Source organism: Neofelis nebulosa, chromosome 15 (assembly GCF_028018385.1).
Source record: "Neofelis nebulosa isolate mNeoNeb1 chromosome 15, mNeoNeb1.pri, whole genome shotgun sequence".
NCBI classification, from domain to species: Eukaryota; Metazoa; Chordata; class Mammalia; order Carnivora; family Felidae; genus Neofelis; species Neofelis nebulosa.
The window spans coordinates 20,172,063-20,197,748 of NC_080796.1; the positions used below are offsets into that span (position 1 = coordinate 20,172,063).

Sequence of the window (25,686 nt, forward strand, 5' to 3'; positions counted from 1 at the left end):
GTGTGTGTGTGTGTGTATATATATATATACATATGCTGTTAAGTTAAAAAAAAAAAAAGGAAGAATGGTGTGTCATTAAATTTTAACAACTAGCCAGGGGTAGGGAGGATCTCAGACTTCTAGTAATTGCCAATTTCCATGGTATAAATATTCCCAATACCACCAATGTCAAGCTACTGTGATATCACTGAACTGAACTTGTGATATCACTGAACTTGAAGTTGGAAGAGATGCACATATTGTCACTGTACAAGCCAGCCTCAGCATGCCATTGGATAAGAACGTTTTGGAGACAACGGGAGAAATTTGAAAGTAGACTGGATGTGTTGGATAATATCACTGAACTTATATTGATTTTCTTAGATGTGGTAATGGTAATGTGATTGTGTGGGCAAATGCCCATATTCTCGTGAGATATATGCTAAAATATCCTGATGGCATCCTGATGTTTAAAGACTACACTCGTGTGTGTGTGTGTGTGTGTGTGTGTGCACGCGCACGCATGTGCACGCATGGACACGTTTGGGCGGGGGGAAAGGATATATTGGTCTTCATTAACAAAATTGTTCTTTCAACTATTCTATAAGCTTAATATTTTTAAAAAGGAAAAATTAACTTGTGGCCAACAGAAGATATCATGTAAAAATCTGGATTTTTCGTTTTCTATTGAAAAAAGCCTAAAAATGCAATTTCGGACTCATGCTTTCAAAAAGCACCATTTACCTGAACCTAACAGACAGGAAATGTGCTTGCCGATCAGTCTTACCTGGCCCTCTTTCCTCCTCTGAGTTACCTTCTTGACCCCTGTGGGCATTTGCATTTGAGCTCGGGGTCCAGAAACGGGTTCAGCGAACTCAAGATGGCCTTTTATGCTAGCTTCCAAGCACTCAATGGAGAAGGAAAAAAAAGAAAAAAGAAAAACAAAAAGATGGTGCCTATTTAGTATTCTGTTCCTGCTTCTGGAATTATTGTTTTCATTGTGCCCCAGGCTAAGATCTAAAACTAATTTTGTGCTTTCTCAAACTCATTTTACCAGCTTTCTCGGCTGACCCTTTCTGAAAGGATGACAATATTTAAATTCCTTACAAGTTCTGGATTTTAAAATCATATTTCTCGGGTTAGAGACCTGCAGACATGAAAGAACTTGGCGAGGTGACAGTCACCGAAATGACTTTGTCGTTTGGACGGCTCCTAGGATGGCTCCGGGGACTAAATGACACAGAAGAATCTAGCAAGCAGAATGCCTGTTTCACGCAGGGCTGTGATGTTGGCGGTGACTCTGGCGCCCTCTAAAGGCTACTGTGAGAAAAGCAGCCGCTTACCACGTGCTTTAAGTTTCGGGCTTTGCCGGAAGTGTGACGTTTGGGAGGGAGGGGGGCAGAGGTCGTGTATGTTCTTCGAATCCAGAGCCAGTAATCTAACTCGTCATTTAGCCCTCCCCTCATATCACAGAAGTAGCAAGCCCTTGTCCCACACAACTTTTCATCCTCAGTGAGGACGATACTCTCTGCTGTCCCCAGCAAGACTGGAAACAGAGAACTTAATCAAAGTCTGCATTCCTGTGATGTTGTTTTTCTTTTAGAACAAAGAGTTTGAGATTCGAATTTTTTTTTTTTTTAAGGCAAGCACTATCTTGTCTATTTGCTTTGAGAAATAAGTTGTCAGAGTATCTGCTCTGTGCCAATAAGGTAAGTGTGCTGGGCTATTCTTCATTGTCATTGTCTTCTTTTCTTTTCTTTTCTTTTCTTTTCTTTTTTTTAAATGGGGAAATGTTTCCAGAAACCTCTTTTGCAGAGGATGAATATTCCCCTTGCTGAGTGCCTTCCTTAAGGATGAATGTCTTCTTCAGGAGCCTCTTGATCAGGGTGAAAGCAACAGAATTAAGGAGAAAGTCAGAAAGCAAAGGAGCTGTTGTAAGGAAACAAAGTTACGTTGTCGGGAGCAACCATCTGAAAGAAAGCTGTCAGTGAGAATAACAGCATCCCAGGACTTTCTATAATTCTGTTCTCCCCTCTGATGTCATTTTACGGATGACATAGGAGTGCCAAGCATTGGGAAACATAAAATACTCCACAGGTGTTAGGAAATACTATAGCATTGGTGAGTGATAATAAGAAATATAAACAGATCAAATTCCAAACCCAAATGAATCATGATCGATCGCATGATTTGCAGATCACCCAAGTCTCTCCATATTTCAGAAATGATTCCTACATTTTCTGGTCTGGCAGGTCTGGGATGGGGTTTTCGTGTCGTTCAAAAGTCCAGTTCAATAGATTAGGGCTCATTTACCAAAGAACTCCGATTAGAAGCAACCTTTGAGCTACAGAGGACCTCACAGTCATAACACACTTTATAGTTCAGAGAGAGCATACACACACCTTATGTCCCACCACTCCCCCTGCCCTTCATGCCTGCGGAATCTCTCCTCCCTTTCAAATCACACCTATTTTGGTACCAATTACTTGGCATTCGGACATAAAAACAATTATCTTGGGCTGGAAGAGGACAAAGGGAAAACTACTAGAACCCTCTGTTTTACAAATGTAGGAACAATCTCACGGGGAAATAAAGAATTTTAAGTTCCTGCGGCCGGTCAGAGCCAGAGGCAGAACCAGAACCCAGATCTTCCTATTTCTAGTTCACTCACCAACTCCCCTCATTGACTCGAAGCATACTTTTTATATTTATGTATTTATTTTGAGAGCGATAAAACGAGACAGAGTATGTGGGTGTGCATGCGGGAGGAGAGGGGGCAGAGGGAGAGAGAGAGGATCTTAACCAGGCTCCTTGCCCAGCAAAGAGCCCAATGCGAGGCTGGATCCCACGACCCTGGGGTCATGACCTGAGCCAAAATCAAGAGCCAGACGCTAACCAACTGGGCCACCCAGGCGCCCCCCCCCTTTTTTTTATTTCAACTTTTTTATTTGAAGCATATTTTTTAAATGGCTGCCCCCACTCAGAAATTCATAATCTGCAAGTGTTGTGTAATTCCAAGAGGTGTAAATTCCTAATTTGTTTTTGCTGCCTGTACAGTTTCTTAAGTGGCTCTATAAAGGACAAGGTGTTTTGCCCTGGAAAAACACAGCCCACTCTGTGTCTCTAACCAACAGAGACATTGTTGCTCTGTGTTCCTGTGTTGTGTAGCCAAACAACCCAACAGGGCCTGCAAACGTTGGTACCTGGAGCACACAACCGTTCCAGGAACGCACCACATGATGTCATGTGTGTCCACATCTCTCCATGTGGCAGCGTCTCCTGTTACGGGGTCTTTTCTTATTACCATTATTTAGTCACTGGGCCTTCATCATCTTTGGGTCCCCACCCCTGGCTCTCTAACTGCACTTCGAGGTACCCGGGTGCTTCCAACCATTCAACAGAATGGATTCATTTGCTGCTCGCCTGTTCACTGGAGCACGTTTTGCACTTTGCCAGTTCAATCAGCAACCATTTCTTTTGTGTTTTGATTGCAAAGACAGAACACAGTTGAGATCTACCGACTTCGGCCTTCTACCTAGTGGTCTAGAAATTCCAGTGTTCTCATTGGCAGAGGCCATTTACTTCTGTTTGAAAGCTGTCTGAAAATCCTACTCCTCACCCCAAAGGAAACTACAGGTATGTATGCCTCCTTATTTCCAAACTCGCTGATTGCTTTTGTCTGTGTGAGCTGTCTTTTCTAGGGAAAAGAGAGGAAGTGAGGGAGATAATTAGGGAGGTAGGGAATGAACACTGATAAATATTTGGTGCTGGGCACTTTTGTGTGAGTAATGTCGCTTTGTTTAAAACTCAAACAATTCTACATAGCTCTTTTTTTTATTTTATAAGCAATAAATCTTAAGGTGTTCAAGTAGGTTGTTTGGAGTCACATGGCCAATCAGTTGCAGACACAGGGTTCAAACTAGTTCTGCTGCCTCTAAGTCCATTCTGATTGCAGCCTACCTAGCTCTTTCAATTCAATAGAGACTCCCAAGTCAACCAAGAGTCTAAGGGGAAGAAGTGTCAGTTTTGTCGTAAATAATGAAAGCCAGACATGGAGGTCTCAACCCTACAAAGGGCAGGTTGGCAAGTAAGATTTGGCAACAGCCCTAAGAAATCCCTCTGTATCTCCTTGCAAGTCCCTGGATCTGCTCCAGGACCAGGTGAGTTCGAGGGTCTGAAGGGCTCAGAAGTCTTCCTCTGCCCCCTGTAAAGGAGATAAATACACTTTGACTCTGTGCCCCGGGGACTCTGATTTGATCTAGAAGGCAAGCTGCAAAGGCATACGACACATTCCCCCAAGTCCATCACAAAAATGTGACAGCAAACCTGAGCACAGGTGAGGGAAGAGGCTTTCTAATGGGAACCACAGGACACCTTAGCCTCTCAGACCAAGGAGATGTGCACATCCAACTTCAGAGTCAGAGATCTAGAGTCGCTGCAGACTCAGCCCCTTACTAGCAGTGTGGCCACAAATCATGTCACACGATGATGCTCTTTGTTTTCTCATTTACTGGCACTCAGGTCTCAATAAATATTTTTTCTCTTGGTTCCCCAAGGCAAATAGCACTAGAATAAGCGGCATCACGCTACAAAAATCACGTAAGGGTTACACAGCAAGACCTCCCCTCAAAAAAATACCATGTCTTCAAAGGCAAAGCCAAATCAATTATACATATATATATTTTTATAAAACAAATACTTTGACGTCTCGACTACTCTGTGTGTGTGTGGGACTGGCCGGGGGGCGCTGAGGGAAAGGCAGCACTGGCTACTGAATCCACCTGACGTGTTAAGGGCCTCAGCATGACATGTCTGATTTGCTGGAATCAACTGAGTGGTTCGCCCATCTGTCAAAGCAAAAGCTACGTTGGTGTTGACAGAAGCCCAAATTGTAGTACCAGGAAAAACTGGTTCTCAATCCCTATGACACTTACCTCCTCCAGTCTCTACTGACTGCCACGGACATCCCCATGTCCAGAAGACCTCATCCAGAATGCCCCATGTAGCTCTCCTTGGGGACTTTGTTCTGCATTATGGTCAGCCAGTCTTGCCTCTGTGCGAGGTTAAGAACCCCCCAGTCAATTCATGTAATATCACCATTGCATGGTAGGGGATGACCCATGACCAGCTGTTCTTCAGGACTCTAGAGGCTATGAATAAAAACTAATCTTTTTCGCTAGCCGCAATTCCTCGGGTCCAGAGAGATAAAGTGGAAGCAGAGGGTCCTTTTCATACTGAGGGGATCTAAAGTCCCAAGGGCATCAAGGTCCTGACTATACTAGTTAATAATAAGAACTAAATTTAAGTGAGCACTTACTATGTAGGAAACAGACTTCTACAATCCTTCCGACATATCAATCATTTAATTCCATACAAATATTTAAGAGCTATTATTATTATTTCCGTCCCCACTGTACTAAAGAGAACACCGAGGCCCGGAGACAAAAAAAAAAAAAAAAGCTAGCCCGAGGTCACACTGCTAGTAAGTGACACGAAGAGTTAAACCAGAACAGTCCCATTTCAAAGCCCTCATGTTTAACCACAATGTGAGTCTGCCCCAGCTCAAAGATGACAAGAGGGTGTTTATGCCACCATGAAAGTTGAATGCTACAACAGGAGGCTCCTTCCAGCTTTGTCACAGGAGGACGCTCAGGCCACCCTTCTTCCAACAGGGTGCCATGGCCAGGCGAGTCGCAGTGATTGGGGCGGGTGTGAGCGGCCTGTCCTCCATCAAGTGCTGCTTGGATGAGGATCTGGAGCCCACCTGCTTTGAGAGAAGTAATGACATCGGGGGACTATGGAAGTTTACTGTGCGTAGCTCGTACCCTCCCACCTCTATCAATCATAATCCGGCTGTTGGCTTTGTCCCTGCTCAGGCATGGTGACTTCAGCCTATCTTGGGGACCACATAAGAAAGCAGCTCACTGGGTGGGGGTGGGCAGCCTGGGTGGCTCGATCAGTTAAGCTGGCTGACTCTTGATTTTGGCTCAGGTCATGATCTCACAGTTTGTGAGATCGAGCCCCGTGTCAGGCTCTTGTTGACATTTAGCACAGAGCCTCTTGGGATTCTCTCTCTCTCTCTCTCTCTTTCTCTTTCAAAATAAATAAATGAACGTTAAAACAAAAAAAGAAAGCAGCTCACTACAACAACACGGGATTGTGCACGTAAGGTGCCAATACTGTGCAGGATGCAGTCCGACAGGTGATGAACCCGGAGACTTAGCAGGGCAGGGCAGGGCAGGGACAGTTGGAGGAGGGAAGAAGGAAGAGTTAAGTCCGCTACACAAACATAGTGTTGGAAGTTACAGTGGTTTCTGGACCAGGGACATTCTGAGGCAAAGGAACAAAGTGTCACATAGGTTAAACTGAATGGCATTGGTGAATATGGAGCAATGACACTTTTAGAAGGACGGAGGTTGGCCTCAGGGAGCAAAGCCCCAGCCCCCAGGCATTGTTCGGGTCTTTGGGAAGAGAACTGGTAAGAGTGAGGCAAGAATCCGGACCTTGAAGAGTTGGGGGTGGGTAGCTTTCACAGCAGCATCAGAGTAAAAAAGGTCGAGATGCTGATCAGTCCTTCCAGGGACAGGGGTGTGCATCCTGGGGGGGTTATGCTTAGGGTTAGGCCAGCTGCTAGGTGACTTGAGCAACAGAAGTAGGGGCTGGAAGTGGCTCAATACCACCTGCCTCTGGCTGGTCCTGGGCATCACAGGGTCTTCGGCAGGGACCTAGGGATCTGTCCCAGCAGTGAGGTATAAAATGTCAGAAGATAGGAGGCCTTGGGGGGAAGAGAAGAGCAACATTCAGTGGGAGCTCAGCATGGAGGAGAGTACTGCAAACTGGTATGAATGAGGGAAGCCTTCATGGAGGAGGTGGCATTTGCCATTCATCGACAGATGGTGAAGAAAACAGAATGAGCAAATGTATGTAAGCGGAAATGGTCACAGCCCTGTGATTATAGTGTACTAGGGGAGAAAAGTTTCTTTTGTTGTACCGTGAGCCTGATGGAACCAAATGGAGCCAAATGTCAATGTGGACAGAAAACACTGGGCCTGGTTTGTGTCCCTTCTGCTATTTGACCCCACAGTTTGTTTGGTTTTCTTCCCCTAAAGTAAGATAGATAGGGGAGCCCGGGTGGCTCAGTCAGTTAAGCGTCCGACTCTTGATTTCCGCTCAGGTCGTGATCTCAGTCGTGAGATCGAGCCCCGCATTGGGCTCCGTGCTGAGTGTGGAGCCTGCTTGAGATTCTTTCTCCCTCTGGCCCACCCCATTTGTGTGTGCATGCGTGCACACACACGCTCTCTCTTTCTCTCTCTCTCTCAAAAAAATTAAGTAATATAGATAAATTTTAGAAAATAATACTGAGTTAAACAAAAAGAAAAGTACAAATTAAATATAATATCAATACCCATGAGAATTATATACCTGCACTATTAAAATTTCTATGTATGTTGTACAACTGAAACTAATGTAACACTGTGTGTCAACTATACTCAAATTAAAATAATAATAATAATAATAAATTTCAATGTAATTTCTTTCAGTCATATATATACTATTTCTTTTTCAAAAATGCAGTGATAGTGTTAATGTTCATCCATTCACCAAGTACCTGAGTACCTGTGCTTATAATGTCCCTCTACCAGGATGGGGACAAAATAGACAAGGACCCTGCCCTCCTTACAGTCTAGTAGGGAACAAAAACAGTAAAACACATTGTTACAGTGCAGTGTGATCAGGGCTGTGTTGGGAGTGCAGGGTGCTATGCAGCCGGAACAGCTACCTTAGAGACGGTGTCTTATGGATATTGACAGCTAAGAAAGATACTTAAAAGAGAAATAGAGATTAGCTTCAGCCATCAGAAGTTCATTGAGGCCTTATTTTTTAGAGAGAGAGAGAGAGAGATTGATAGAGCATGCAAGCTGGGGAAGGGGCAGGGGAAGAGAGAGGGAGAGAGGGAGAGAGAGAGAATCCTAAGCAGGCTCCATGCCCGGCACGGAGGCCGATGTGAGGCTCCATCCCGTGACCCTGGCATTATGACCTGAGGTGAAACCAAGAGTCAGATGCTCAACCAACTATGCCACCCAGGTGCCCCCATCTGTGCTTTTAATATGCATGTTTTTGTTTTGTTGGTACGTTTTTTGAGTGTGTGAGGTTGCGACAAGACAACAGTGAGTTGAAGAGTCGATGAGAAAACAGAGGCTGCCCAGTATGTGATGATTTTTTTCATGAAGGTTGATATAGGACACAGAGAGACAAGGCTGGAAAGGGAATAGATATAGGTTGAAAGGGAGTGTTGTTCTGTTTTTAAAAATTAGAGTCTTCAGTATTTTAAGTGCTGATGGGAAGGAGCCAATAAAGAGAGAGTGATTGAAAATATACATAGACAATAAATACAAAAATCAGTGAGGAGTTCTCTGAGTAAAGTCAAGAGAAAGGGGTCTAGGGCATGAGTTGAGGGAGTGAGGATGGCAAAGAAGGGGAAAAAAATAAGCAAGGGAGACCATAGGCCCCATGTTCATGGAATCGCTTAATGGCATTGTTAGTCTTGGAGAACCCTGTTAAATTTTGTTAACTTCTTTGTAGTTTGATAAAGATACTATGTTTAATAAGTCCAATCCCAACAACGATTTCTGATAACTATAGCATAGAGACCCAGTGCTGCATTTCCATGGAATTCTTTGGAATGGTGAGTGGAACACTGACTGCTAACAATCTCTTTTCTCTTCCTCCTGACTCCCCCACCCCATCAAGCTAACTGTGCTCTCACCACAGGAAACTTCTAAAGATGGGATGACCAGGGTCTACAGGTCATTAGTGACAAACGTCTGCAAAGAGATGTCATGTTACAGCGACTTCCCCTTCCAAGAAGATTATCCAAACTACATGAACCAAGGAAAATTTTGGGACTATCTCCAAGAATTTGTTGAGCACTTTGACCTTCTGAAATACATTCGGCTTAGGGTAAGACACCTTGGGTCACGGAAGGTTAATGAATGGGGGCTGCTCATTCGGCAATCTAATGGAAATGGGATATTTAAGTAAATTCATTCCTGATTTTATCTCTATATGAACAAGGCAGATAATAAAGACTCCTCACTTCTCCTGCTTCTCATGTTTTACTCAAATAAGGCATTAAAATACTGAATATCCTGGTTCCTCTCCTGAATCCAAATTCTTATTCCGGATGAAATTTAGAATGTTTTTCTTTTTGAGAGGAAAGGAAAAATAAATTTTGCCCATGAAACCCACTGGGAAGAAGTGACTAGGAATCTGGACCACAGAAATTATAATGAGCCAAAATTCATCTTCCTGTGTTTTCCCAAGTCATTCAGTGTTGTAACTCACCTCCTTCTCACCGGGAGTAAAAACTGAATGTTTCTTCCTTCCAGTGAAGTCATTCAGATGTTTTGGGTCATGCTCTCTATGACTAGTTTTGAGACTTTGTATAAGTTACTTCTTTTCTTTTTTTTTTTTTTTTTAACATTTATTTATTTAGAGAGAGCGCGCGTGAGAGCACAAATGAGGAGAGAACAGTCTCCACACTGTCAGCACAGAGCCCGAGACCGGGCTTGATCTCACAAACCATGAGATCATGACAGGAACCGAAACCAAGAGTAAGACACCCAATCAACTGAGCCACCCAGGTGCCCCAAGTTGCTTCATTTCTTTAGGAGGGAGATAAACCAATATTGACAGACCTCCTGTCCTGAGACTCACTCAGCCCGCTGGAAGTAACAAACATGGTTACCATACCAGTCATTACATGAAGTCCAAAGGTGATTGATAGAAAGTGAGTGTTTGGGGGTGCCTGGGTGGCTCAGCCAGTTAGGCGTCCGACTTCGGCTCAGGTCATGATCTCACGTGTGTGAGTTCGAGCCCCGCGTCGGGCTCTGTGCTGACGGCTCGGAGCCTGGAGCCTGCTTCGGAGTCTGTGTCTCCCTCTCTCTCTGTCTCTCCCCCACTCGTGCTCTGTCTCTCTCTGTCTCTGCCTCTCTCTCAAAAATAAATAAACATTAAAAAAAAACATTTTTTTTAAGTGAGTGCGTGTCTTTTACTTTCAGACCACAGTATGCAGTGTCACGAAGCGTCCAGACTTCTCTGAAACTGGTCAGTGGGATGTTGTCACAGAGACAGAGGGAAAGCGGGACCGAGGTGTCTTTGATGCTGTCATGGTTTGCACTGGACATTTCCTGAATCCTCACTTGCCTCTGGAGTCCTTTCCTGGTGAGTCACTTCTACCCGAGATCGTGCCTACTCTGCTGGGTTATTCTAGAAGAAAGTTGTTTATTTGCCATTGGAAATAATTCATGATGATTATAAGTGACTTGATGCTCAACCTCAGAAAAAGTGTGTACAAAATAACTTGGAAAGGTAGGAAGCTATGGAGGTGTCAGGCCTTATTACTTACTTATTAATATAAATGCTGTTGTTATTATTTAAGCTTTATCGTGCCTGATCTGAGTCAAGTTCAGTGATCACATAACCCTATCAGATGTGTCATAAAAAAAAAAAAAAAGCCAAGCTTTTGAATTCTGTCATTGAATTACAGGTCATTTGAGTCAGGAGTAAACTGCAAATCAATAACTTAATTAATAAACAAACAAACAAACAAAGTGAGAGCATAAAGAAACTTGACAGATTTGTTTTTAAGAAACATAGCAGTTGGGGCACCTGGGTGGCTCAGCTGGTTAAGCGTCCAACTTTGGCTCAGGTCATGATCTCACGGTTTGTGAGTTCAACCCCCGCATCAGGCTCTGCACTGACAGTGTGAGGCCTGCTTGGGCTTCTCTCCCCCCTGTCCTCTCTCTGCCCCTCCCATGCTCTCTCTTTAAAAATAAATAAATAAACTTTAAATATATATATTTGAGAAAGAAAGAAAGAAAGAAAGAAAGAAAGAAAGAAAGAAAGAAAGAAAGAAAGAAAGAAAGCTTTCAAGGAAGACTATGAAGAATAAAGCTTGCAAACCTGGGCCAATGAAGAAAATGAAATGTAAACCTTATAAACGTAATCTCGTAATCAAATTAACAAAATATCGTATTCAAAAAAATGTCTTAAAGACCCAGCGGGAGACCTCAATGCATACTATTGCAAAGAAGCAATATTGTAAATGATGGTCCAGCTTGCAGCTAGCCTGGGGGCTCAATCCACAATGGCACAGCAGTAAAGAAATACAGAACCGCCTGTTATAGCAATGTTTCTATGGGGAGATGTTTTACAAGATGTGATACTATGTTTTGGAATACAGTATCTTGTCAGGTTTGGGTTGGCTCGCCCTCAGTTGTACTTAGACTCTGACTAAAAGATGCTGTTGCAAAAGATCAACCAAGAGCTGAGAGGCGAGGATCCTTGCGGCAGTATAATGTACGTAATCTGGGAGAGCTGGTCCGAAGGAAAGAGACTGGGCAAACACAAAGGAGAATGACAGGAGAGTTTGGGATCAATACAAGAGCAAACATTTCTGCATACTTTAATGATCTCTGGGGCAGGAGATGTGGCTGACTGCAGTAGAAATAGCCGTGTGCCCTTCTCTTTTGCCATAAAACCCAGATTATAAAGAAGGAAGAAATCCACATATACAGATGTCAGAGACTCCTCCTGAGGAGGTCTTAGTTTAAGACCAGACTTCAGAAGGATTTGTCACAGGAGGACACCAGGCCAAATATGCCAATGTCCTCTGTGTTCCTAGCATGGGGTATCTTGGTGAGTAGGCATGCTTTCAGGTTTCCAAAGAGTCCTGGTCTGCTACAGTTCCCCCGGGACATTGGCCCTTGGTGATAAGTGGCATTTAACATAATAGTTATGAACAAAGTTCTTCATGCCCAGCCCAACATGGGGCTTTAACTCATAACCCTGAGATCAAAACCTGAGCAGAGATCAAGAGTCAGACATTTAATTGACTGAGCCACCCGGGTGCCCCTAGGAGCAAAGGTCTAAAGTCTGGTAGCCCGGACCACGTGCCAGCACTGGGCAAACTTAACCCAGTGATTCCATTTAGAGAGTGGTTTAAGAATTAAATGAGTTCAGGGCACCCGGATGGCTTAGCCAGGTAAGCATCTGACCAGCTCAGGTTCGTGGGTTCGAGCCCCGCATCGGGCTCTGTGCTGACAGCTCAGAGCCTGGAGCCTGCTTCTGATTCTGTGTCTCCCTCTCTCTCTGCCCCTCCCCCGCTCACGCTCTATCTCTGTTTCTGTCTCTCTCTCTCTCTCTCTCTCTCCGTGTCTCTTTGTCTCTCAGAGCAGGCCTGCTCTGTGGGGCTTGCCCTTCCTCTCCCCCGCCGCGCAATCTCAGGCCATTCCCACCGCTTTTCTGTCAGATCATGGCAAGCCCTCTCATCGCTTTAAAATCACCCAAGAAAATTCTCATTTTCCTAACGAAAACATCTTGCCTCCTGGAATAGTCAAAACTTGCAACCACATGTAACGGTGGGGCTTCCCCTCCCCCGGCTGGAGCCTGCTTTGGGCTGGACGCTCAGTGGGAACAGGAGGCACCCATGGCTTTCCCCCTTCCTCTCCCAGTGCCTCCTCTTGCCAAACCCGTCACCCACCAGCTACAGTCTCTAACCCTAGACCCTTCCGGAATTAGAGTCACAGGGGGCAGGGAGGGCTTTCTTGACTGGCACCAAGCAGGCGCTAGTTTTCTCTGGCCGCAGACGTGCCTAAGACTGACACTTTGCAGGGTGCTTTCTTGGTTCTGCTTCAGAGGGACATTCCATGAAGGGGGATCTCTCAGTGCAGCCCCTTAGCATGGGCCGCACCCTCTCGCTGACCACGCACAGCTCCTTGAACCCCAGCTCCTCCCCCAGTCATCTCCACACAGACTGTCTTTAGGGTCTCATTGCCTGGGCAGATAGATGCCTGTCTCATGCAAAGTTCCTTTCAGTTGGCATCAGGGGCACCTGGGTGGCTCAGTCGGTTAAGTATCTATTGATCTCAGCTCAGGTCTTGATCTCAGGGTCATGAGTTCAAGCCCCGCGTTGGACTCCACCCTGGGCACGAAGCCTGCTGAAACAAAAATTGGCATCATGGGGCTCCTGGGTGGCTCAGTCTGTTAATTCTTGATTTCAGCTCAGGTCACGATCTCACAGTTCGTGAGCTGGAGAGCCCTGCATCCGCCTCTGGGCTGAGGGCTCGGAATCTGGAGCCTGCTTTGGATTCTGTGTCTCCCCTCTCTCTGTTCCTCCCCCACTCACGCTCTGTCTCTGTCTCTGTCTCTCAAAAATAAACATTAAAAAAAAAAAGTTGTTTTTAATAAATAAATAAATAAATGTTACTGAGTAAATGAATCAGTCAATCACTGTGATAGAAGATTGAACCGGAGTTGGGGCGCCTGGGTGGCTCAGTCGGTTAAGCATCTGACTTCAGCTCAGGTCACGATCTCACGGTCCATGAGTTCGAGCCCCGCGTCGGCTCTGGGCTGATGGCTCAGAGCCTGGAGCCTGCTTCCCATTCTGTGTCTCCCTCTCTCTCTGCCCCTCCCCCATTCATGCTCTGTCTCTCTCTGTCTCGAAAATAAATAAACGTTAAAAAAATTTAAAAAAAAAAAAAAGAAGAAGAAGATTGATACATTCTAGGAGACAGTTTCATTTTTTTATATTAAAATTTCAAATGTACTTGAAGTATTGGAATGAGAAGCTTTTAAACTCTCTAAACTGCAGGGTTTCCTTCCAGATTCTTCATCAGAGTTTCATCTCACTGATGGTCACTGTCCCCATCACTCTTGTTTCCTCTGCCACCTCATAATGTCCATTTCTGCAGCCACCGCTGGAAATACCTCTACTTCCGCTGTTGCGACCACTCTTCATTTTTATGAATCCATGGCTTATGTCTTTCATACGTGCCAAGGAGATAATTACCAAAAATAAATCAAGAGAAGAAATCTTTGGATACATGAGTCCTTCTCATGTATACAAATACCATAAGAGTGATACTTGTATCAACGGTGTTCGGAACTTGAAAAAACAGTCAGTAACACAAATGTAAATAATGCAAGAATAGAGTATAAATAAGCATACGGTATAATAAAGCATTAAGCCTATAATAAAGAGTAAAGTAAAATAAGCATAAAGTAGCAAGCCTAAGCCACAAAAATCATTATGTATAAGAGAACTTGCCACAAAATTTCTTTTGTGGAAAATTATAATTGAATTAAAATTCACTTGTAAATATGTTCTATACACAAACCATTTTCTGCTTCTTGCTCAGGATGTTCAGGGTCGTGCATGAGATGTTTCTTATGGTCTGCAGTGACCTTGATTTCCCCAAGTAATTGCTTTAAAAAGGAGCACTCATGTGGAATTTAAATTTTCCCGTATTTTTAAATCTCCTGCAGGTTGTACTAAAGCTATATCCAGGCTCAGAGAATCCAATGGGAGAAGAAAATGATACGTGGCTTCTATGTCCTGCAATTAGCAGCAGGAGCAAAAGGCTGACATACTTCTGGAACTTTCCTTTTCCTACAGACCCTATGCCTGCATACTAGGGAGTTATAAAACTTTAGATGCTTCTGATTTTCTGATCCCTCCCTCCCCTCAGGTATTCATAAATTTAAAGGCCAGATCCTGCACAGTCAGGAGTATAAGAGCCCAGAAGGCTTTCAAGGCAAACGCGTGTTAGTGATCGGTCTTGGGAACACTGGAGGGGACGTGGCAGTGGAACTCAGTCGAACGGCAGCTCAGGTACACAAGGGTGAATCCACACCCCCACCCCATCATCATTTCTGGTGGCTGGAGAGAGGGATACAAGACTATAAAGCACATTGGCCGATTGCTAAGTCATGTGGACCCAACGTGAGTGAAAAAAAAAAAAAAATCCACACATAACAGCATTGAAACATCTCCAACAGGGGTCAAGGACACTGTGTGGATGCCAGACCACGAGGCATTTTTTCAGAGGCACTGTTTCAGGAACAAGACCAAATGAATAAATTACTCCACCCAGACCACTGATCTGTTTTTACACTCTCTCTTCATAATTCTGGCGAAACCCCCATATAAAAATAGAAAATGGAAGTTATTTTCTGAACATGTCCAAATTTTCTATTAGGAGTCACATTTAGAATTTGTTTCCAGATAAAAACAGCCTTCACTTTGCCCACAAAGTGTGCAGAATGACTTTAGAAAGTCCAAGCATAGATTTGCAAGTTAGAAATCTGCTCCACCTATAACATATATTATAGGACATTATTAGATTTGGGAAAGAGATTTTTTTTTAATTTTTTTTTAATGTTTATTTATTTTTGAGACAGAGAGACAGAGCATGAATGGGGGAGGGGCAGAGAGAGAGGGAGACACAGAACCGGAAGCAGGCTCCAGGCTCTGAGCCATCAGCCCAGAGCCCGAGGCGGGGCTCGAACTCACGGACCGTGAGATCGTGACCTGAGCTGAAGTCGGACGCTCAACCGACTGAGCCACCCAGGCGCCCCGGGAAAGAGATTTTTAAGATTTTTATTGAACTCAGTTAAAATTGCTTTCCCAAAACTCCACTTTACATTCTGTATTATTTGTATGTAAAAGGTCGCCAGGTCAACAGTGCACATATCTACTAGCACTATAATTTTTATAGTGAACATGATAAAAATACTTAACATATATAGATCAGGAAAAAGTGACTTATAAAAACGAAAACAACAGAAACAGTCATTTGTAGTTCTATGTACAAACTCACCAGTTAAAAACAGAAGCTATGAAGGAAATCTTGCCATTTGCAACAACATGGATGGAGCCAGAGAGTATAACGCTAAGTGAAATAAGTCAGAGAAAGACAAATACCCTATGATTTCACTCACGTGTGGACTTTAAGAAACAAATGAGCAAAGGGAGAAAGAGGCAAACCAAGAAACGCACTCTTACCCACAGAGAACAAGCTGAGAGCACCAGAAGGGAGGGAGGTGGGGGGATGGGCGAAATAGGTGATGGGGACTAAAAGTGCACTTGGCGCGATGAGCACCGGGTGATGTGTGCAGGGGTTGAGTTACTATATTGTACACCTGAAACTAATATAACTCTGGATGTTAATTAACTGGGATTAAGATAAAAACTTCTTTAAAAAGGACAGATGTTGTAAGAACATTTGAAGCACATCAAGCAAACATGCTACAAAATGATGTACGTATATGTATCCTTCCTTACTTTTTAGGTACTTCTCAGTACTAGAACTGGTGCCTGGGTTATCCACCGCTGTTCAAATGGGGGTTACCCCTATAATATGGTGATTACAAGAAGATACCTTAATTTTATGGCGCAAGTTCTGCCCTCGTGTGTACTAAACTGGATTCAAGAGAGGCAAATGAATAAAAGATTTAACCATGAGAATTATGGATTAAGTATTACAAAGGGGTACTTAAATTTTTTATTTAATGGGAAAATTATTGAACCGATAATTTGAGGGCACCTGGGTGGCTCAGTCCGTTAAGTGTCCAACTCTTGATTTCGGCTTAGGTCATGATCCCAAGGTCATGAGATCAAGCCTCCAGTCAGGCTCTCCACTGACAGCATGGAGCCTGCTTGGGATTCTGTCTCTCCCTCTCTCTCTATGCCCCTCCCCCACTCACTCAGGTGCATGCACGTGCTCGCTCTCTCTCTCTCTCTCTCTCTCTAAATAAACATATTTTTAAAGAACAATCAATAATTTTTAATTCTACTTTATTCAGAACTCAAATCTTCAGTAATTATTATGCTGCCTTTATTTATTCTGCTCTGGGCTTAGTTCCTTAAGACAATGTCCATCAGGTACCACAAATAGGAATATTCTCTGTCTGGTAACAAAAGTAGTAATTCATGAGGCTAGAATATAATGAAAGATAAAAACTTTTCATTTCTTGAAAAGTCAGGATGTTAGCTTGAAAGTCAGGACGTTAAAATTGGCTTTGAGGAGTCTTGAAATGGGCACCATCTACAAATGGAATATTTGCAGCATCTTGAGTACAGATGGCCAGCTCTTGCTAATGATTCTCTGTCTGAATGATTAGAGGATGAATTTCCAATAGGAGTTCCTAAAATTAAACATTTTAATATAACATACATCTGTATGAAGCTGCACATGGCAAGGAAAAGAAAACTTTTGAAATGAATGTAAGGTCATTAAATGTGACTTCTATTTTATGCTTGACCCAAATATTTTTTTTTTTCGTAAGACAGCTCTCAACTTACAAAGAAAATTAACAGCAGTGGATGATTTGATATGTCAATTTTATAAAGACATTATACCTGCCATGATTAGATGGAATGATGTTTGTAATAAAAAATATTTTTCTGCATAACTTGGTTCAGATTTTTTTATTTTTATCCAAAAAGTTTCTTGCTAATTTCCTCTTTGTCTAACGTCAATCCTTTGAGGCCTGGGTGATGTGAGACCTGATTCTTAAATGGATTGCTGTATACTCGGTCCTAATTCTTCTAGAAAAGCATTGCTCCAGAAATGAATTTCAAGAGACAGAGAATTTTAAACCCCAGGCAGGAAAGAATAGGTTTAGCCATTTTCCACATGCCTTCTACTGGAAGCAGAAAAACAAAAGATGTTATTGAAAAAGTAAGTTGGGTAGACAACTTTGAACTAGACATTGGTCAATTCACTCCCTTGGCTTGGCAGATAATTCCCCTGAGCTGACCAAATACATAATTTGCTCAAGCGTCTCACAGATACAACTACAATGAATAATTTTCTCTTCTGTGTCAAAGGAGAAAACCAAAATTCATTGTGAATGATGAACTGCCAATCTGTATCCTCTGTGGGACGGTCACTATGAAAACCAGCGTGAAGGAGTTCACGGAAACCTCTGCTGTCTTTGAAGACGGAACAGTGGAGGAAAACCTCGACGTTGTGATCTTTACAACAGGATACACATTTTCTTTTCCCTTCCTTGAAGAGCCTCTCAAAAGCCTTTGTACAAAGAAGATATTCCTGTATAAGCAGGTCTTTCCTTCAAACCTGGAGAGGGCAACGTTAGCTATCATTGGCCTCATCAGCCTTAAAGGATCCATCTTATCAGGCACAGAGCTCCAGGCACGTTGGGCCACAAGAGTATTCAAAGGTACCTTGACTCTATTTAAAGCCCTACGTGATCAACTGAGTTTCCAGTTAGTGTCTTGTGATTCAGCCAAAATGGAACAGATGTGAGCTAATGTACCATAAGATATTTCAAGTTTAGGAAATATTTAATTTCATATATGAGTAATATTGTCATGGGTGTGCTTATGTCACTAACGTGACGGTGGAAAAAAGGTTTTGGTTGTGTGGATGGGATTAATTTGCACAGCAACATATAATCATGTTTCTCAGATTAACTGAAATTGTTGGAAGCTTTGGGATCCTTATTCTGTTCTACTCTAGCTTATTTACTTCTAAATCTTTCTATTTATTTCTAGAAGTAGAACTCTATATCCCTTCCAAAGGAAGTTGCTGGAATAATGCAGACTGTGAATAAAGTTGAGTTCTGAGGAGATGGTAACCTTTGAGGAATGCCTATAAAAAAATATTTTAGACACTGGACACTAACTGCTGTCAGTTTTCACAGTAAGAGCACAGATGATGGAGTCGGGGTTACCAGGGTCTGATCCCGACTCTAAAACTCACTATCTTTGTGAGGACCTCTCTGAATCTCAGCCCCTTCGTCTGTAAAATGGGGATAATAAAACCTCTTTCACAACAGTTTTGTGAGATGGATAATGTCTGCCGACCACTTATCATGGTACCTGGCACACAGTGAACTCTACTAATTGATAACTGGCATTCTTACTCTTGCTGTTACTATCATACCTCTCCAAAGTAGGGCAGGTTTTAGATTAGTAAGCATTTTAAAGAATTGCATTTGCATGATTTTTTTATTTTTTTTAATGTTTATTTTATTTTATTTTGAGAGGGGGAGAGACAGAGCGTGAGCAGGGGAGGGGCAGAGAGAGGAGGAGACACAGAATCCGAAGCAGGCTCCAGGCTCTGAGCTGTCAGCACAGAGCCCGACGCGGGGCTCAAACTCACAAAGTGCAAGATCATGACCTGAGCCAAAGTCGGATGCTTAACTGACTGAGCCACCCAGGTGCCCCTGATTTTTTAACTATAAACAGCAATCACAATTGAGCCAACCAGGTGTTCTTTAGCAGAATTGTGTCATTAATGAATAAAAACAATCACCAGTAATTTATCAACAGTATATAACACAGTACTAAGTTGTGTCGACTTCATTCACCCTCTACAAATGTAATAGACCTCAGATTCTGCACATTTTCATTAAATGATCACAAATATTTCTTTCTTTAAGGCCAATTAAAGTGCTTTCACAACATTATCTGGTTATATTAAAACCTCAGAAGACTCTTAAGTATGTGGTGTTTTGAGGTTTTTTTAATGTTTTGTAATGAGCTCAAAAATGCTCACCAGAATGATAGAGCTGACAAAACAAAACTCAATTAGATGACGCCACAGGAGGGATTGCATGCTTCTCCAGAGAGCCTCCAGATGCAATCTGAGAACCACTAGGTAAAGTCTTGCCCGCTTTTTACAGGGTAAAGTGACTCTAGTGGCAAGCACACGACGGGGCTAAGTCAGACCTATCTCAAGCAGATACTAACCCCCCACCCTGGGGCCAGCACTTGGCTCCGGTCGGACGAGCAGAGTCCAAGAGCTGAGACCGTCTAGGAGAGAGACCGAGAAGGAACACATGCCCACAACCACTCAAGAGGTCAGAGCCTAGTCTCTCTGTGAGGCTGAGGGACCACCAGGCGCTTCCACGCGCGAGGCTTCCGGTACAACAGGAGTGAAGACATGTCAAAGCAGGGCTATAAAAACAAGGTCATTTTAAGTAGTTAACACTTAACCCACGAATAGCTTTAACGCACACATACAAACAGAGGTATACAAACAATACAATACAAACAGTATATATGAATATATGTAATGTGCAAGCAGGTAAATGAGCTGGAGCAGGTACCGATGGCCGATGGGTCAGCGCAGGCTGAGGGCTGGGTGACAGGGGCGTCCGTCCTCATAATTCTGGCAGTAGAATGCCACGAACCCTGGTTAAGTGGGTTTGGAGGGGCATTATGCTTCCAGAAATTACCTCTAGTTCCAGTCTAAGCTTTGACTATTACACGTCCTAAGGATAGAGCAGTGGGGGCCAGAAACGAGGGAGAAGAGAACGCAAAGGAAAAGGCACATGTGACGTTAATGTTCTTTCCAATGTTTCTCACAGGACTCTGTAAGATACCCCCGTCTCCAAAATTGATGGCTGAGGCTACGAAAAAGGAGCAGCTCATAGAAAGGTATGACATGACATGCAGCTTCTTTGGGAAAACCTACCAATGTATTTCCGTACCCACAAACCTGCATCGGAGCCAGAAGAATATGCTTTTAATCCCAACTGTTCCGCCAACTAGATGTGTGGTCTCAGATGTGTTAGGTGGGGGTACCAGCTCCTCTCAGCAGAATACAGAGCCAGGGCCCCAACAGGTGGCAACCTTGAGCTCACTTGGCCCCCAGAACCCCCTTGTGTCTTTGTTCTTGTGTCTCTTAGGCTGCTCTTTCTCTGCAATTCCTGGTCACCTCTTCCTCGCTCCTAAATATTGGTGAACCCCAACCTTAATCCTCAGATCCTTTCTCACTTCTACAAACACCCACACCTAGGCGGCCTCACCCAGGCCTGTGGCTCTCAATTCCATCACATAGTCATGACTGCTAAGTCTCTCCCTCGAATTCCAACTCCTAATCCAAGTCCCTCTAGATATCTCCACTTGGATACCACTTAGATATCTCAAATTTAATACAGCTAAGAATGAACTCTAGCCCTCTAACACCTGCCCACTCATCCTGCACCCGGGCTGCTCTGAGACTTTTCTTCCCCTTCTCAGTCACTGGCTACTCACTCTGGGTGATCAGCCAGAACCCCTGAGTGATCCTTTTCTCCTCTTTTTCTCTCCATACCGCACATCAGCAAATACTGTCAGCTCCTACCTTCGAACAAAAGGTAGAAATCCAGACCCTTCTAGCTACCCCCACAGCCACCCCAGACCAGGCCACTGTCACCTCTCACTAGGACACTGGCTGTCACCACTTATCTGGTCTCCCGGCCTCCTCTCTGCTCTTATACAGAGAATGTCAAGTCTTGACACTGTGGCAGAAGTGAGGAGCACCACATTGTCCTTCTGGTCAAAACCCTCTAATTGCTTCCCATTTCACTCCCAGAAACTTCCCTGGGGCTCCCCAGTGCTCCAGAGCAACCAGCTATCTCTGTGCCCTCACTGCCTACTGTCCTCCCACCTCACCCATACTGCTCCAGTCCGAGGCAGCCTCCTCCCTGGTCCTCAAACACCCCAAACCTAGCCTCCTCAGAACCTTTGCACTTACTCTAACCTCTGCCTGGAATGTTCTCCCCTCCCCTCCCCCCATACCTACAGGCTCACTCTGTCAAATACCGCCTCCTAAGAGAAGCCTTCTCTGACAACACTGTATAAATATGGCGGCCTACTCAATCCCTTCATTGCATTCCCCCCCTCCTTTATATCTCTTCATAATACCTATTACCACCTGATTTATTATATATCTGCTTGGCTGAGGGTTTTTATAGCCTGTTAGTTTCCTCACTAGAAGGTAAGCTTCTTGACAACACAGACTTTGTTTTATTCATTGTTAGATTCCTGGCAGCTAGCATGATGCCTCATGTGATATTTACTGAAGGAATGAATGAATGAATGTCATTAGGACATCATGAAAGTTTACTAACCACAGAAATAGGTAGGAATAAAGCTTTCATATACATGATACCCACATCTGTGTCATGTTCAGGGCCCCATGTATGGCTCTCTCAACTCACAATTAATGTCAATAACAATAATTTAGGTGGCCATATATGTGATGCTTTCTGATCATGTTCATTCGTTCAATAAGTGCTGTATTGAGACTGGATGAGATTCTACCCTTATATCAAATTCAAGAACCTAAAACATTATCTAGAACTGCTCTTCCAATTGCCTCCTTTTACCATCTCCTTTAACAAAATTACCTTCCCAAATACCTTCTGTAGATAAATTCTTATTTTTTTTTTTTGCTTTGCAACATAGAAAAACATTCCCAAACATGGCTTGACTGTGATAAAAAGAAACAAAATGGCAGGAGGAAGGGTGACTTATAACTTGAAACTGAAAAATGATCCATCTTTTTCCCCTGCAGGGATGTGATGAAAGACATCAGTAAAGACAAACTTGAGTACATCACCTATATGGATGACATTGCCGCATGCATAGGCACCAAGCCCAGTGTCCCATTTCTGTTCCTCAAGGATCCCAGACTCGCTTGGGAAGTTTTCTTTGGACCGTGTACTCCTTACCAGTACCGCCTAAAGGGACCTGGGAAATGGGATGGAGCCAGAAATGCCATCCTGACCCAATGGGACAGGACACTGAAACCCTTAAAAACTCGAATCGTTCCTGATTCCACCAAGCCTGGCTCCATGTCACATTATTTAAAAGTTTGGGGGGTACCTATCCTACTTGCCTCTCTTCTGCTGATCTGTAAATCTTCACTTTTTCTGAAGTTGGTGCAAGAATTTCCTCTTACCAGTATCTGGTGAGGATGAATCTGATTGGTTACAAGGGTTGTCCCGAGCCATATTAATTCTATCTCCAAATATTTGTGCATCCCTCCTCTCCTCTCCATCATAACCACTATCTTTCAAGTTCAAGTCCAGTCATCTCTTACCTGAATTATTATACTTACTGCCTTCCTCTCTAGTCTCAGTGCCTCCTTTCTTGCCTCCCTTTCCAATCCATACTCTACTCTGCTACCTAAGCAATTATGTAAAATAAAAATATTGTCATTGTTTCCATAAAAATGCTGATTGGCATAAGATGACACTCAAATTAGTTAATTTGGTGGAAATTTTAATATAGAGATTTGGGTTTGGGCAGACTGTAAGGAAATCATAGGGATAATGAAATACTCCCAGACTAGTAACAATGAGATGTTTTTACCATTCTGAGGCCTAATGAGGCAAGGGGAGAAAACAATTATAAATGAGACAAAGAGACTTTTTTGTGGAGAGGGCTACACCTCAAGAGTTACGGCCTTCAGCTGACAGATGAAGGCAGTCCATGGTGACCCAAAAGTGCAAAGCTTGGGAATAAGTTCCCTAAGTTTATTTTCTTCCCTCCCTCTGACCCCCTGCCCATGCTCCCCAATGGCCTAACCCAGCCAAAACTCAAAGGGCAAGGTTACCAACTATTGTGGATTGAATCGTGCCCCTCAAAAAGTTATATGCAAGTCCTAACCCCTGGTACCTATACCTTGTTTGAAAATAGGATCTTTGTGAATGTAATCAATTTAAGATGAGATCACACTGAAGTAGGGTGAGCTAAATGCAATATGATTGGTGTCCTTATCAATGACGATAAGACACACCAACAGAGACACGGGAGAAAATGTTGTGTGAAGACGAGCAGAGGTCGGAGTGATGCATCCACAAGCTGAGGATGGCCCAAACGCCGGAAGCTAGGAGAGAAGCATGAACAGACTCTCCCCCAGAACCTCCCGAGGAAATCAATCCTGCTAACACCTGGGTTCCAGACTTCCAGCCTCCAGAACGGTGAATGGACAAGCCACCTGGTTTGTGGTATTTTGTGGTGGCAATCCTAGGAAACTAACATACCGACTGATGTCACCCACGGAAGTCGGCCTCCTAAAGTGCAGACAGAGCAAAGACAATGGAGAGCACATACGGAAGGGCAGACAGAAAGGATCCAGTGCAGACTGTTTACTGTCCTTCAAAATTTCTCCTCTGATTAGAGATAATCGTCCAAATTACTGAACCTGGAAGAGGAGACCCTTCGTGATCTGACCGCATTTGCCCAGGTCGCCAGAGTCCTGTCCTACAGCTTCCCCCACTCCACTCTGGACCTACCATCCAACACTACAGAACCGTCAGCTGCGCCATACCTCCTCTCTTTGGCACAAGGCATTGCCTCCACTGGGAACTCGAATCCACCCCAACTCTCTTTCGAGAGAGAGATCGATTATCTCCCTCTGTGAAGCCTTCCCTGGATCCTTAAAGCAGAGTTACCTCCAATTTGTAACGACTGCCCTTCAGGTACTGCTTTGTCGTTGCCCTTTTCTTACTGTCCTGTACAGTGGACCCTTGAACAATGCAGGTTTGAACTGCATGGGTCTACTTATATGCAAATTGTTTTCAATAAATACAGTACAGTCCTATAAGTATGTTTTCTCTTCCTTACGATTTTCTTCATAACATTTTCTTTTCTCTATTACTTTATAGGAATACAGTCTATCATACAAATAACACACAAAATATATGTTGATTGACTTTATGTTATCAGGATGGCTTCCGGTCAACAGTAGGTGATTAGCGTACTAGTAGAGTTAGATTTTGGGGGGAATGAGAAGTTATACAGATGTTTTACTGGGCAGTGCTGCGTTGTTTAAGGATCAACTGTAACATTCTTTTTGTGTCTGGCTCCTAACAAATGAGAAGTTACTGAGGGGAGTTGTGTCTTGTTCAGCTAAAACACTGCCTGATCCAAAATATTGCTAAATAAATATTTGATGGCTTACCAGTTGCCTCACCAGCTGACGTTTCTTGTCTGTGTTCTCCTACCCAGATTCTTTCTCCTGCCAACATGATAAACATCCTCAGGTTCCCTCAGCCATGCAAACGAACAAGAACAGTTCACCAACAGCAAGAAATCTATATGGCAAATAGAGTCAATATGGCTATACAATAACTGGCAACCATGTGTCCTGGTTGAAAGCACTCTCTCTGACTTGGATTATAATCCCAGTTCTGCCATGAGCTGTGAGGGCTTGGCCAAGTGATTTAGCCTGGCTAAGCCTCAGTATCCTCATCTGGAAAACGAGGAGAAAGGAAATAATGGCATCCACCTTAAAAGCAAACAGTGAGACAATACAGGATGTTAGCTACCCAGTAAATTAACTATCAATAGCTGATGAGCCCGAGGACATTTTCAATTCTCTGACTTAAAGGATTTGAAACCTGTTGCCGGGCTCCTTTCCCTCTTGCCTAATCAGAAAGCATGGCCTTTGCTCTCCACGAATCCCCTGGTAGCACTTTCCAGCTAAGATCACTCTTTTGTCTTCGTGACCCCCACCAAATCACTGAGGCCCCTTGCCACCATCATGGCTGCCGTCATCACCACACACACCCCACTCTGGTGCCTCCCCCCCAGAATGCAGAGGGAAAGGTCAGCAAAGGAGGAATCATTCTCAATCATTAGGAGTGGAGCCCCTGACATAACTTGTTGATATGTCTGGATTTTTACTAACAACATCACCTAGTAGAAGGACACCTAATTCCAAATCTTCAAAGCTGACCAACAAGAGCAATGTCATATTTATCTATGCCCAAGTTCTTGAAGGAGAAAGCAGAACTGAGATGTCTTTATTATATCATTACATGTAATGTGGCGATTTATTTTTCCATGTATTAATTTTTAGATGAGAAAGCAAACTCCGAGAAGTAATTTGCCCCGATTCACAGAGCAAGGGAGAGACAGAACAGAGATTTGAATCCAAACATATGCAACCCTAAGGCCTTGAGATTGAGTTGCCTTGAGAGATAACTCCTCCAATTCACCCCTTACCACCTTGATTTGCTTATGGATGACATTCCAAGCTGGACATTCCCTCCCTGAACCTTGAATAGACTTCTGAATATTCTACTTATCACATGCCATGACCCTAGTTCCCGAAAAAA

The 25,686-nt window shown here is 43.5% G+C and overlaps 1 protein-coding gene across 3 annotated transcripts; it reads left to right on the forward strand.

Annotated features, from left to right (window-relative positions):
• The first annotated feature begins 1,423 nt into the window (after positions 1-1,423).
• Positions 1,424-24,541, forward strand: LOC131495440 (dimethylaniline monooxygenase [N-oxide-forming] 4). Of its 3 annotated transcripts, none has more exons than XM_058700364.1 (10): positions 1,424-1,688; positions 3,476-3,615; positions 5,652-5,789; positions 8,752-8,940; positions 10,041-10,203; positions 14,511-14,653; positions 16,113-16,312; positions 17,654-18,006; positions 20,161-20,230; positions 22,134-24,541. In XM_058700364.1, exons 3-10 carry the CDS (start codon positions 5,658-5,660, stop codon positions 22,531-22,533), a joined length of 1,650 nt encoding a protein of 549 aa, XP_058556347.1. In that variant the 5' UTR covers positions 1,424-1,688; positions 3,476-3,615; positions 5,652-5,657; the 3' UTR covers positions 22,534-24,541. The 3 variants fall into 3 exon arrangements, 2 of the variants coding, with proteins under 2 accessions (XP_058556347.1, XP_058556348.1); XM_058700365.1 differs by having other exon boundaries at positions 3,480-3,615; XR_009253947.1 differs by lacking the exon at positions 22,134-24,541 and adding an exon at positions 19,474-19,650 and having other exon boundaries at positions 1,427-1,688.
• The last annotated feature ends 1,145 nt before the right edge of the window (positions 24,542-25,686 follow it).